Source organism: Poecilia latipinna, unplaced genomic scaffold, assembly GCF_001443285.1.
Source record: "Poecilia latipinna isolate Pla-1442-1.1 unplaced genomic scaffold, P_latipinna-1.0 Scaffold2569, whole genome shotgun sequence".
Taxonomy (NCBI): domain Eukaryota; kingdom Metazoa; phylum Chordata; class Actinopteri; order Cyprinodontiformes; family Poeciliidae; genus Poecilia; species Poecilia latipinna.
Window position 1 is genome coordinate 48,729 of NW_015115185.1, and position 15,250 is coordinate 63,978.

General features: G+C 37.7%; 1 protein-coding gene across 1 annotated transcript in view; it reads left to right on the plus strand.

Moving 5' to 3' along the window:
• LOC106938335 (cadherin-2-like) overlaps positions 1–14,132 on the plus strand; it is a 59,974-nt gene extending 45,842 nt beyond the window's left edge. The window contains exon 3 of the mRNA XM_015020320.1: positions 13,771–14,132. Coding sequence (XP_014875806.1) covers positions 13,771–14,132 — 362 coding nt within the window. The remainder of the gene's footprint in view (positions 1–13,770) is intronic.
• The last annotated feature ends 1,118 nt before the right edge of the window (positions 14,133–15,250 follow it).

The following is a 15,250-nucleotide window of genomic DNA, read 5'->3' on the forward strand; positions in this document are numbered from 1 at the left end:
TTTAAAATGTCAGTAATAAAACAAAATATTTGAATTACCTTGAACATCTTTTGTAATTAATCTTTCCATGTAATTGTAGCCTAAAACAATGTAAGTACTGTAGTGTAGTTATGCATGTAATGTACAAAATAGGAAAGTAGGAATAAAGAAGACTTTTATGAGTAATTAAAATTGTACTTCATTAGCAATAGCAGTAAATCAAAACTAAAAATTAAGTGCAATTTAAATACATTACTAATATATTAGCAGTATATTTAAAGTATATTAAAAGTATATTTTTAATATAATTCTATGACAGAATTAGTACACTCAAAATATACTAATCAAACTCTTGAATAGTACATAAAAAAGTATACATATAGTATACTAAGTATAACTTGAAGTTGTTCCAAAAAAGTACGTTTAAGTATCCTAAAAATTGTAATTTAATATTATTTAAATACTATTAAAATATACTAAGCACAAAAAAAGTTGTTCCAAAATAGTACAGTTTAAGTACATCAATCAGAGTATGCTAAAGTATGTTAAAATTTAGTATAATAAAGTATTCTTTTTTTTGCTAGGGAAGTAATAACCCAGCCAGAACACGGTGCGCTAAATAATAAAACATAACTTCACAAAGCCTCGAGGAATTCTAATAATCGAGGTACTCGAATCACTCGAAGAATCGTTTCAACCCTAATTTCTTTTATGATTGGTTTGATTCTATTTTCTTGTTTTTACCTGAATTGGACCTGAATTGCTCTCACAATATCTCAGCATGCCTAAGCTCCCTCTGACCTTTCCCTTCAGTCTCACCTTTGACCTCAGGCAGCCCTGGTGGAGCCTAACTTACACTGACAACAAACCCCTTTCTACCAAAAAATGCAAATACTCCTCTGGTTTTTGTAATACAGAACTGGAGATTGTAAAATGTTTGATAAAACATTGATTAGACTTTGATCAATGCAACATCTGTAGTACTGTAAGGGAAAAATCTAGGACCCTGATTAACACCAAAAGCTGAAATGAACGCATTGTTTTGGTTTGCTGTGGCAGGCCATTCTTGCTAGTGCAGCAGAATGTTCCAAATATATTCTGCTTTGTCTCAGCAGACGAAGACTCATGGTTAAGCTGGAACAATTAAAGCTGATCTACCTAGTGGCCTTACCTGTGGATCTTAGCTATCCTCCCAGTGAGTCAGCCTCCTCAAGTAAACGTAAGAGAGATCTGTTATTCTGACATTCCAAAGATTCACTCACAGAACGATCTGTTTCTCATTAGCCTCTCTTCCAGGCATTGCTAACCCAGCGCCCTCCATGAAGCCATAAATATTGTAAATAAATCACACTTGGAATTTCTACTTTGTGGTTCCTTGACTGACTTTGCATGTGGGTTAAGAAACTCCCAAAAACCATGACAATATTTTTCCCAATGTCCAGAACAGCAGGGTGTGGTACCATCTCAGTGGGGGGAGCAGGGGTTCAGAGGGGATTATGGGATCTGTCATACTGAAGTGGGATGGGTGGGTGGATGTTGATTTTAAGATGAAGTCAGCCTTCATTCCATCACTAATCCCACTCTATAGTTTATGCCTGTAAACAGCCCTCAGACTTATTGCTTTTATTTTTTTTGCCTGTGTGTGTGTGTTTGTGTGTATGTGTTATTGGATCAATCAGGACAGGGTGACAGATGTCCTGTGTGGATTAGCTGTGTGTGTCTGTCTTGTGTGTTTTCTGTTGTGTGCGGTGGATCATAGCAGCAGACTGACTCTAATCTAGGTCTCCAGATCTCAGGCATAATCACTTTGCCCAGTCACTCAGATGTTTCTGCTAAACTTCCAGCCTGTGTGCATCTGAAAAGTTTGCCTCACAAGATACCATTAAAACGTAACTGCAGCTTTTAACATCATGGTTTCTGAAATACTCAAAGAAAAAAAACTGTATTTGCAAAACTGAGGTTGACTTTTTTAAACTTGAAAAATGTCTTCTAAACATTGTGTGCTGAGTCTTTGTGTGCTTTTCCATGATTCAGGGATGAGGTGGTGTGGTTGTGTACAAAAATATCTTGGCTGTTCTTATAAAATCATTCGTATGAGCTCTCTTTAGCTCTGCCCACTTATATTAGAAAGTTACTTTTTTGGCTGGAGTGATCTTGCGCTGCTTATACGTTGGCTCTTTTTCTACCTAAAAAAACAGTAGATGTGATCTTCAGCAAGTCCTGTCGCAAAACAAAGCAGCAGTTTGACTACTGACTTTGAAAAAAGTACATTAGACCAGCAAATATTCAAGCTACAAGTCATGATCTGTTCATTAATCAGATTTTAACCCCTTTAGCTTCACCTCCAAAATCACCAAAAACGCCTGAAAACCCCCCAAATTAAATCAGCTACTGTTCTTGAACAATTTGGAGTACATGCAAAAGCTTGGTCTCTTAATGAAGATGACAAGCTAAATTTTCTATTTTTGCAGTCAAAAATACTTTAATTGTAAGTAGTTTGTAGCTATTACGTTTGTAAAACAAAATAAATTGAAAAATGTTGCTTCACCCAGATTTTTCATTTTTATTTCTTGTAAATACACATTGCGTGTTGAATGTATGGACTGGGAAATAGAATAAATCCGTAGAATAAAGTATTCTGCTTGTGGATTTCAAGACTGATCAAAATAGCACAAAAATCAATGTCATTTTGGACATGTTTATTTTTGAGGATGTACAGGTGTACAGAATGTACATGGCACACTTGTTGTCCAAGTGTGCCATTTGGAGACTCCAAATTGTCCAAGTGTGCCATTTGGACAATATTTGGACATATTTAAGGTTGGAGACTCTAAGTGTGCCATTTGGAGTCTCCAAATGGCACACTGCACACTTGGACAACGTTTGATATACAAACTTCAAATGACTGTAATTCCTCTGTGCTTCAACATACAATCATCAATCAGGGCTTTAATAAAAGATAATGACCAGAGGAATCCTCTGGAAGACACATTACTGATAGTGGAAATTACTTATAATTATATAAATAAAATGGCATATCTGGGGGCGCAGGGGAGATTAGTGTACAGTCAGACCTCCTCCCCCTTTTTGCAATACGCTGGTCCGTCCATCCTCCCCCATCCGTACCCCAGCACTCAATGGTACGCATGGTTACGCATGCAGCTGGTGGATTCATGTCAAAACAATCCCCAAAATGCCTTATATCCTTATGTCAGGACACGTGTTGGCTACACATTGGTGGCTTTAGATTGAGTCTCCAAGTTGAAATATTCCAGAAACAATACAGGCATGTCAAAACGAGCTCAAGTCGCTCTCTGGATATTGTTTGGTCGGGAAAAGCCATTTCATAACAATATCGGTTGAATGCAGTGTCAATAAAAAAAAAAGGGGGGGGAGGGCATCTAGGCTGCCCAATAAAAGCGTCATAATGGACACCGGCAAAGTTTAAACCCTTAAATCTCACCCCCGGAAAATACAATGGAAGAACGGCACGCGGGCATTCCGATGTGGGCTAAGGGGTTAATAGAAAAATTACAACATATTTAACTAATCTCGGATCTCTTTAAGAGCACACAAGAGAGGAGACATTTGAATGACCTCATTAACAACCAGTCACCATGATGCAAAGGAGAACTCCAGTGGTAGCCAGGCCACAAACAAGGCATGTTGTGTGTGTGTGTGTGTGCGTGTGTGTGTGTGTGTGTGTTTGTGCTTGCTGGCAGGTGCAGGAGGTGATAATTGGTAGTAGGCTCATGTTTTCACTTGCAGGACCAAAGGGGAAAGTCTCTGCTTCTCCAGTGGCTTTTGACATAACCCCATAGTTTTTTCAGAAATTAAAGGAAGACTTTAAATCTCAGGACGTAATTTTTTGTGCAGAGTTTGTATAATGGCTAGGAAAAGTCAGTTCCACTTTGCAATAAGGCTCGCCTTATAGATGGCTAACACAGTTCTTATAGATATTTTATCCATTCAGCTATAAACACTTTATAAATCATTAGTAACTGTTTATTAAGCATTATTTAAGGTTGAAAAGAGGGGTGAGGAGGCATGGGGGTGCAGAACTCCAACCAACAAAGTCCCAATGCTCCAGTTGAATCAAAAGATACTTTGTTCAACATTTAGTCAAAGGATGTACAAACTTATGCTATGTTGTATCTTTTTTTGTTTTTATAGGTTTGCTTTATTTGTTGTGCTTTTTGTACCAGATATTTGTCTCATTATTTGAGGAAATATGATTTAATTATTTCACATCACATTCATCTGGAATTTTAACAGGCCTCTATATATCCTGTGTGGATGCAAGGGGTCCCTACAGTAACATAAACCTATGTTTGTTACTCTCCTATTGCTACAGTAACTTAAATGTGTATATTCTTCATGTAAATTTAAATGAAGACCTATTTTAGTAAAGTTAAATAAAATGAATCAGAAATATTGCACTCACTGATACTGTGAAGAGAATATACTGACGATAGAGTTTGTAACCCTAATGTATGTATAATTTAAAACCCCAATTACATGTTTATTATAAGGAAAAGTGGGGTTTGACTAGTTTAGAAATGTGTTTCAGTTTCTGTGTCAAATTATTCCAGAGTAAATAAAATGCTGTTCAAAACATGGGAAAGTCCCTTTAGGTAAAATTATACTGGAGGAATAAGAAGGAATTTAGCAGATTTTTATAAAGTTAGTACTGAACATTTTGGAAGATCTCAAAAGTGCATGCATGTCTATTTTAACCAAAGCAACAACAGCACTTCTGTAGTGTGTTTCAGCTTAATATTAAGTAAGCATACAAAACACACCAATAAAACATCAGGTTCAGTCATAATTAACCCTAACAGCAAGATATTTCACTAAAATGTGTGAAGNAGAATCGTTTCAACCCTAATTTCTTTTATGATTGGTTTGATTCTATTTTCTTGTTTTTACCTGAATTGGACCTGAATTGCTCTCACAATATCTCAGCATGCCTAAGCTCCCTCTGACCTTTCCCTTCAGTCTCACCTTTGACCTCAGGCAGCCCTGGTGGAGCCTAACTTACACTGACAACAAACCCCTTTCTACCAAAAAATGCAAATACTCCTCTGGTTTTTGTAATACAGAACTGGAGATTGTAAAATGTTTGATAAAACATTGATTAGACTTTGATCAATGCAACATCTGTAGTACTGTAAGGGAAAAATCTAGGACCCTGATTAACACCAAAAGCTGAAATGAACGCATTGTTTTGGTTTGCTGTGGCAGGCCATTCTTGCTAGTGCAGCAGAATGTTCCAAATATATTCTGCTTTGTCTCAGCAGACGAAGACTCATGGTTAAGCTGGAACAATTAAAGCTGATCTACCTAGTGGCCTTACCTGTGGATCTTAGCTATCCTCCCAGTGAGTCAGCCTCCTCAAGTAAACGTAAGAGAGATCTGTTATTCTGACATTCCAAAGATTCACTCACAGAACGATCTGTTTCTCATTAGCCTCTCTTCCAGGCATTGCTAACCCAGCGCCCTCCATGAAGCCATAAATATTGTAAATAAATCACACTTGGAATTTCTACTTTGTGGTTCCTTGACTGACTTTGCATGTGGGTTAAGAAACTCCCAAAAACCATGACAATATTTTTCCCAATGTCCAGAACAGCAGGGTGTGGTACCATCTCAGTGGGGGGAGCAGGGGTTCAGAGGGGATTATGGGATCTGTCATACTGAAGTGGGATGGGTGGGTGGATGTTGATTTTAAGATGAAGTCAGCCTTCATTCCATCACTAATCCCACTCTATAGTTTATGCCTGTAAACAGCCCTCAGACTTATTGCTTTTATTTTTTTTGCCTGTGTGTGTGTGTTTGTGTGTATGTGTTATTGGATCAATCAGGACAGGGTGACAGATGTCCTGTGTGGATTAGCTGTGTGTGTCTGTCTTGTGTGTTTTCTGTTGTGTGCGGTGGATCATAGCAGCAGACTGACTCTAATCTAGGTCTCCAGATCTCAGGCATAATCACTTTGCCCAGTCACTCAGATGTTTCTGCTAAACTTCCAGCCTGTGTGCATCTGAAAAGTTTGCCTCACAAGATACCATTAAAACGTAACTGCAGCTTTTAACATCATGGTTTCTGAAATACTCAAAGAAAAAAAACTGTATTTGCAAAACTGAGGTTGACTTTTTTAAACTTGAAAAATGTCTTCTAAACATTGTGTGCTGAGTCTTTGTGTGCTTTTCCATGATTCAGGGATGAGGTGGTGTGGTTGTGTACAAAAATATCTTGGCTGTTCTTATAAAATCATTCGTATGAGCTCTCTTTAGCTCTGCCCACTTATATTAGAAAGTTACTTTTTTGGCTGGAGTGATCTTGCGCTGCTTATACGTTGGCTCTTTTTCTACCTAAAAAAACAGTAGATGTGATCTTCAGCAAGTCCTGTCGCAAAACAAAGCAGCAGTTTGACTACTGACTTTGAAAAAAGTACATTAGACCAGCAAATATTCAAGCTACAAGTCATGATCTGTTCATTAATCAGATTTTAACCCCTTTAGCTTCACCTCCAAAATCACCAAAAACGCCTGAAAACCCCCCAAATTAAATCAGCTACTGTTCTTGAACAATTTGGAGTACATGCAAAAGCTTGGTCTCTTAATGAAGATGACAAGCTAAATTTTCTATTTTTGCAGTCAAAAATACTTTAATTGTAAGTAGTTTGTAGCTATTACGTTTGTAAAACAAAATAAATTGAAAAATGTTGCTTCACCCAGATTTTTCATTTTTATTTCTTGTAAATACACATTGCGTGTTGAATGTATGGACTGGGAAATAGAATAAATCCGTAGAATAAAGTATTCTGCTTGTGGATTTCAAGACTGATCAAAATAGCACAAAAATCAATGTCATTTTGGACATGTTTATTTTTGAGGATGTACAGGTGTACAGAATGTACATGGCACACTTGTTGTCCAAGTGTGCCATTTGGAGACTCCAAATTGTCCAAGTGTGCCATTTGGACAATATTTGGACATATTTAAGGTTGGAGACTCTAAGTGTGCCATTTGGAGTCTCCAAATGGCACACTGCACACTTGGACAACGTTTGATATACAAACTTCAAATGACTGTAATTCCTCTGTGCTTCAACATACAATCATCAATCAGGGCTTTAATAAAAGATAATGACCAGAGGAATCCTCTGGAAGACACATTACTGATAGTGGAAATTACTTATAATTATATAAATAAAATGGCATATCTGGGGGCGCAGGGGAGATTAGTGTACAGTCAGACCTCCTCCCCCTTTTTGCAATACGCTGGTCCGTCCATCCTCCCCCATCCGTACCCCAGCACTCAATGGTACGCATGGTTACGCATGCAGCTGGTGGATTCATGTCAAAACAATCCCCAAAATGCCTTATATCCTTATGTCAGGACACGTGTTGGCTACACATTGGTGGCTTTAGATTGAGTCTCCAAGTTGAAATATTCCAGAAACAATACAGGCATGTCAAAACGAGCTCAAGTCGCTCTCTGGATATTGTTTGGTCGGGAAAAGCCATTTCATAACAATATCGGTTGAATGCAGTGTCAATAAAAAAAAAAGGGGGGGGAGGGCATCTAGGCTGCCCAATAAAAGCGTCATAATGGACACCGGCAAAGTTTAAACCCTTAAATCTCACCCCCGGAAAATACAATGGAAGAACGGCACGCGGGCATTCCGATGTGGGCTAAGGGGTTAATAGAAAAATTACAACATATTTAACTAATCTCGGATCTCTTTAAGAGCACACAAGAGAGGAGACATTTGAATGACCTCATTAACAACCAGTCACCATGATGCAAAGGAGAACTCCAGTGGTAGCCAGGCCACAAACAAGGCATGTTGTGTGTGTGTGTGTGTGTGTGTTTGTGCTTGCTGGCAGGTGCAGGAGGTGATAATTGGTAGTAGGCTCATGTTTTCACTTGCAGGACCAAAGGGGAAAGTCTCTGCTTCTCCAGTGGCTTTTGACATAACCCCATAGTTTTTTCAGAAATTAAAGGAAGACTTTAAATCTCAGGACGTAATTTTTTGTGCAGAGTTTGTATAATGGCTAGGAAAAGTCAGTTCCACTTTGCAATAAGGCTCGCCTTATAGATGGCTAACACAGTTCTTATAGATATTTTATCCATTCAGCTATAAACACTTTATAAATCATTAGTAACTGTTTATTAAGCATTATTTAAGGTTGAAAAGAGGGGTGAGGAGGCATGGGGGTGCAGAACTCCAACCAACAAAGTCCCAATGCTCCAGTTGAATCAAAAGATACTTTGTTCAACATTTAGTCAAAGGATGTACAAACTTATGCTATGTTGTATCTTTTTTTGTTTTTATAGGTTTGCTTTATTTGTTGTGCTTTTTGTACCAGATATTTGTCTCATTATTTGAGGAAATATGATTTAATTATTTCACATCACATTCATCTGGAATTTTAACAGGCCTCTATATATCCTGTGTGGATGCAAGGGGTCCCTACAGTAACATAAACCTATGTTTGTTACTCTCCTATTGCTACAGTAACTTAAATGTGTATATTCTTCATGTAAATTTAAATGAAGACCTATTTTAGTAAAGTTAAATAAAATGAATCAGAAATATTGCACTCACTGATACTGTGAAGAGAATATACTGACGATAGAGTTTGTAACCCTAATGTATGTATAATTTAAAACCCCAATTACATGTTTATTATAAGGAAAAGTGGGGTTTGACTAGTTTAGAAATGTGTTTCAGTTTCTGTGTCAAATTATTCCAGAGTAAATAAAATGCTGTTCAAAACATGGGAAAGTCCCTTTAGGTAAAATTATACTGGAGGAATAAGAAGGAATTTAGCAGATTTTTATAAAGTTAGTACTGAACATTTTGGAAGATCTCAAAAGTGCATGCATGTCTATTTTAACCAAAGCAACAACAGCACTTCTGTAGTGTGTTTCAGCTTAATATTAAGTAAGCATACAAAACACACCAATAAAACATCAGGTTCAGTCATAATTAACCCTAACAGCAAGATATTTCACTAAAATGTGTGAAGTATTTTAATAGATACAAGAAATACAACAGTAACACATTTGCATCAGAAACAGATGAATCTTCTCCAGACCACAGGGGATTTGTCTGAACCAACCAACTTCCTTTGGTCCGTTTGTCTCAGGTTTGGCAAACACTGAGACAACAGTGTTTGAACATGGCCTCGAAAATGCATCAAGAAAAGAGAAAAAGAAGAGACAATGGTGTCACATTGGGTAGAGTATCCAGAAATTTTTCGCAAAAGTAAAAAGTACAGTGAAGTAAAACTATTCCTAAAAGTATGTTTTTCCCTAAAAAGTTATTAGTAAAAACGCAACTACTAAGTACCCAGCATATTTGGGTCAGGTGCCTTTTTAAAGTAAGACCTTTTTTTTTTTTTTTGAGGGTTTCGCATCATCAAGTACAGCAGGTGAAAACATCAAGTCTTATTCTAATTTATTTGTTTATAGGATGTCTCCCAGTTCTGTACACTCCCCATTGTTACATTTAATTCATTGTGCTTTATTACAAACCCATTTTGTTATCATGAGTCTTAATTCTCCACCACCAAATAATCAGAAATTCACTGAAAAGTACTGAATTACTGGTCATTCCTGTTATGGTTGGGGGCAACCACAGAGCAGTTGTGCTTAGGGCACCCAAATGGCTAGCAACAACCCTGGTGTTCCAAGTTACGAACTTGCAACACCAAGTTCGTACCAAATTAATAAAAGTAAGATCAGAATCTGTGGATATAAATCAGATTCACTGTTTTGATCTGATTTGTGCACAGACAAGGAATACAGCTTTGGTTCCACTTTGCTCTCAGTCTAATACATTTAAATGTAAAATAAGTAATTTATTGCAAATTAAAATGTTTTTTTTTTCTTGTAACATAATTAAAAATTTTAAAAGTAACAGAACACTGACAATGCTTCGGCTTCCTTAACAAACATGGTAAAGTGAAAATGAACAAGCTAGGTTGTGGACTATCAGCATGCAAGCTTCTCTGTCAGCCACAAAGATTATTTAGCACTTTGGCTAATTGTCAGCAAATTCAATTAGCTACAATCGGTTGATCAGTCACAAAACCATTACAGGATTGGTTAAAAAAAATAAATTACATTGTTGAAACTGAACTCAGTGTAATTTATTACAAGATGATATATTCTGCAGACTGAAACAAGCAGTAATGTGGTGGTGGATGCAAAAATAAAGTAAGTCTTTAAATATGTTTTACTCTGTAACTACTGGTAAATAGGTCCTGCTTCTCATTGACTAGCTATGTTCTCAGATGTTAGTTTGGTTGGGAAAACTTACACATACAATGGCTTGCAAAAGTATTCATCTCCCTTTTCTCTGAGTGCAACCAATTGATATCAGAAGTTGCCTGATGACTGCTAATGATTAAGCAGAGTCCACCTGTATGTAATGTAATCTCAGTACAACAGTACAAATCTAGCATTTTGGGGAGAATATTGGGGAGCACACAGCATCGTGAAGTCCAAGGAAGAATCAATCCTAAGTGTGTGGAAGTTTGGGTTGCACCAATAAATCAACCTTGATTTTCTTAATTTTTGGAGATTAGTGAGCGACCAATACTTACATGAGAATCTAAACTTATCCACTGATGTTATCTTCCTCCACAAAGGCCTGAAAATCACCCACTTTCTCATTTTGCTTTGCTGAGAGAGAACACTCACTGACAGACCCAGGTCATGTCTGCATGTATGTGGTTAGTCACCCCAACTGTTGCCAACTCAGCAACTTTGTAACTATATTTAGCAACTTTTCAGAAAAAAAAAAATGGAATCTGCCAAAATTAAAATTGAGATGTCAAGCATCTTAAAGATTCTAATTTGCCATTAAACTGCAACCAAGGTGCAGCCCTGGTGAAAATCTCTGACATACTTACAGTACTTAAAGTATATAAAGTATTTATCTTGGTTTGGCTGGCTGCTATATGCATACAAAACATTTTCTCCTACTATCACTCTCTGAAAATGAATTAGTGAAAACATTCTGTTGGCCCAGGTCCTTTGCAGTTTATTGTCTGCAGGGATTATTTTGTGGTTCTGTCCTGGCGCTCTATTATACAATTCAATATAATGAGGTATTCATTTAGCTGTGTAAGACCACCAAGACAATCAGCAGTTGTTAAACCGCTATGCTGCAGATCTTGATTAGTAACTGCTGACATGTTGCCAACTTCACTAAGCCTGTACCAGAGACAAAATGGATAGATCTTTTTTTGGGGTTCTTGCTCTTCTGCATTCATAACCTGAAAATCGTGTTTCAAGGTAAAACAGCCTTTTCTATTGGATTAGAACCAATGGAGAACACCTACAAATGCGAAACATCAGTTACTGTACGTTTGGGGTTAGGTTATGTGATAAAATACGTATTGCTCAATCATTAGTCAAATATTCTTATTAAAACCAAATATTTCTAATAAAACTAATGTATTCTTTATTGATCTTATGGCTATATTGGGGATCGAGGAAGTAGGGATTTGTCCTGTAAGCAGTGGGTTGCTTTTTTGAACTTCAATTCCATCTATGTCAGTCACTTTGCCGTTGTGTCCTTGCGCAAAACAAGTCACCTGCTTTGCCTGCTGTTAGTGGTCAGAAAGCCTTCTCACTTCTGTTTGTAGCTTCGCACAATCAGTGTGTGAATGACTGATTGTAGTGTAAAGTTCTTGGAGTCCTCTGACATGCTAAAGTGTTAAGCAAGTACAGGCCATTTACCATTTTGCTAAATAATTTGTGCATAGATTTTCAATTGTTGTAACATAAGTGTAGCATGGAATGAAGCTTGTGATTCCAAAGCTTCTGTGTTGAGGTGGGGGTAACCCTGGCACTCAAACTGCTGCTGCCCAGCAACATCTGAAAGCTCCACATTTAGTTCTGCTCCAGTTCCCTTTATGTCTTGGGTGGAGGGGTTGTTAAACCAGACAGCTTTCTAACATGGTGAACATAAGTGTGTGAACATGGACAATGTATGAACATTTATAGCAATCTGTTAGAGACTGTTCAGTTTAAGGGAGGTTGCTTAGTTGCACCACCATCAAAACATCCATCTCTTCACTACAGCTAATAGACGAGAAGACAATATTGTAAAATAAAACCAAGTTTGCAGGAGTCTTTTTTAAGCAACATTTTGTACTTTTAGTAGAAAACTGAATTGGTACTAAGAATGTACTGACCTACATGGGGGACTTTAGTGGATAACTTTAGAATGTCTTCCCTGAGTACAAAATATGTAACTTTAAGCTAGACTGCTTGCCTGTAACAAAAGCAGATCCCTGAAGGAAACACCACTATGTAAGGAAGGGTCGTATTAGAATCATTTTTTTAGCTTCCTCTGAACGTCTCATTCTTGGTTAGTTGAGAAACAGAGATTTCTCAGAAATAGAATACAACCCAAATCCTGCATACAAACTTACTGCTGAAGTAATTATACCAAGATCACAATACTCCAGGTCCAGGTATGTTTTAGATCTGCTATGTTAAAGCAAACATCAAGAATTTAAGTCTCTTTCACAAAATAGCTGGGATTCAGAGAACCTTTCTAGCTTCTTTCAAATCACAGTCTCAATGGATAAACAATACAGTTCTTTACATCTTGAAGAACTTTACACCAAGATGTGGACTGGAGGTCAAAGTCGACCCACCTCTGTTGTGCTTTGAATCTACTTCAGAAAGTTGTCACAGAGCTGTAACACCTGTGATATGACAGGTCAAAATGAGGCTTTTCCATGGAACGTTTTTGCATAGACAGCACAAGGGGATTGCTGTCAATCTGTTGCTGGTATATCTCTGAGCCACCAAGTGAGACACAATTTGGGCTTTAATTGACAAATAGTGTCAGAAATTGAAATTGAAATTCCATTAAAATGCCAAGTGTCATTATTTACAAAATAGTACAAAGTTGGCTATTTTAATGCAGCTTTTAATGCAACTTTGCATTAAAAGTGTCATTATTTACCACTTAATGACAACAGGCCATCCAGTCGGTTGTGGCCATCTGCCACAACCGACTGGAGGCTTGAGAAGACAGATCAGACACAGAACTAAATATAGTTTAATGATGCTGGCTTGATTTGTGAAAGTTTAGTGTCTACAAGATGTAAGCGGCTTGACTGATAATTTCTGAACATTCGCTGATGTCTCAGAGCAGTTCTTTACTTGGGACTATGTAAAGCAAGTGTTCTGTGAAAGTGGCTTTGCTTGTTGTCAAAGTTGAATAAAATCCATTTTTTCAAATTTTTCTTCTGCTTTATGACAAATAAGCAGCTGGATTACAGATAGTCTGAAGATTTGAATTTGCCTTGAGCTCACAAAAGTTTGTATTTTGTCCATCTGAGTTACCCAACTAATCTATGAAAAGCTGAATGCACTCATTTGGTAACATGCTCATGATGACATGAGCTCCTCCAGTTTTCCTGAAGTTGAGTGTCAACAAAATATTCATGTTTTTAAGTGGGTGATGGTAGAGAATATGTTGCCCTTTTCTAATGTCAAAATCTTCTTTCTAGCTTTGTGTTTGGTAAGTAGATAAGTACAGAGAAACAAAACACTTTGTTCTAAAAAAACAATGAAGTATACTCTGATTTTTCCAGAGTGACTCTTCAGACATCTAAATGCTGCATAACACTGTTATGTTGTATGAAGAATTACCTGTGTGAAGCATCGATGTTGGATTGATGAGATACTTGCATGGAATCATCTTCATATTTATATAAAAAGTACAACTATAATAGTTTCTCCTTTTCCACAGTGACATTCAGGAACTGTGATGAGGGAAATGTCCAACTGAAAGCTGCAGATACCTCTGCCTTCACTGTGAGTCAGGAAGGTGTAATATACACCCTACAACCACTGAGCCTGGGAGTGGAGGAAAAGCCTCAGGTCATGATCTATGCTCAAGACCTTCAGTCCAACAGAATTTGGTACACCAGAGTTCATCTTGAGATCAACACTGCACCAGAACAGGTACGACAACAACACACACTTCCCAAGGGTTTTACCAATGTAATCCACCACTATGACATCACTATTATACAAGCCACCAATACTGTAGTATCCACAAAACCCATAACATGCTGGCATAACATCGGATTTCTAGCCCCCTGCTCTTAATGCATCATTCAGACCGGATATTTACAGTGAAACTCACCTTCATATCAACTTTTTTTTGTTGATGAACTGTCTAGATAGGTTATCTGAGGCTCCACCTTTATGTTCCTGTGTGAATTTGGACATTTTTGTGCAGTTTGCTTAGTTTGGTATTATTTTACCTAAAACCGTCTTCCTCCTGCCCTCTTTCTGTTGAACAATCCTCGCTTGACGCAGTTGAATTTTCAAATTGATTGTAGCAGTACAGTTTGATACAACTTCACCCTCCCAACCTCCTGTCTCCTGAAAACAGGAACAAGAGGCAACGGTACACACAGGCTCACCAAAAGTCCAATTTCAGCTGCAACATTAAGATGTTGAAATAATAAACATCAAATTATATCACCATTTCTGATTAGTTAATGTGATGGGTTCAGCAGGTTGATGGTGGTGGTGTGATTTGTGCAGGATATGTTTCCGGCCCATTGAACAACGTTTAAACATTACTGTCTACCAAAGGATTGTTGTCGGACACTGTGGTAAATCTACAGAATTAAGGCAGCTCTGAGGGCAAAATGTGTCCAGCCTGGTATTAACAAGGTGTTCCTAGCTTGGCAGTACAGGTGTCTGCTGAGGAATGCAGGCTGCTCAGGCCTGTAACTGCTGTACAGCAGAGCCAAACACCAAGGGCATGCAACCAAACACATCAGATGTCTTCCACACAGCACCGCTTTACTCTAAAACTAGGTGCAAACTATTCAGACTGATGATTTCCAAGTATAGAACACGGGATATGAATAAAAGCTTTAAAGGATTCAAACCCAGGATTTTCTGCACAGTTGAAGAGTAACTCCAGCGCTGTCCGTCCACTAACAATGTGTTGTGTTATGTGAATATGTTGCACACATACTTCACACAGAGGATTGAATTCCTTTAATGTGATTAGATGCTGAGGGGTAGGTGGGTCTGAATGTTTTTTATGTGCTCCCACTCAAACTGCTCTCAGATTGATGCTCTACTTTGGACTAGAATAGCAGCATGTCCCAAAGTTTCCTTCCAGCTGTCCTCATGCAGAACTGGAGGTGGGAACTTCTTGTTTTAAAGGTTTTGATAATATTCAGCTTTTGCAGTTGAATTTGTAC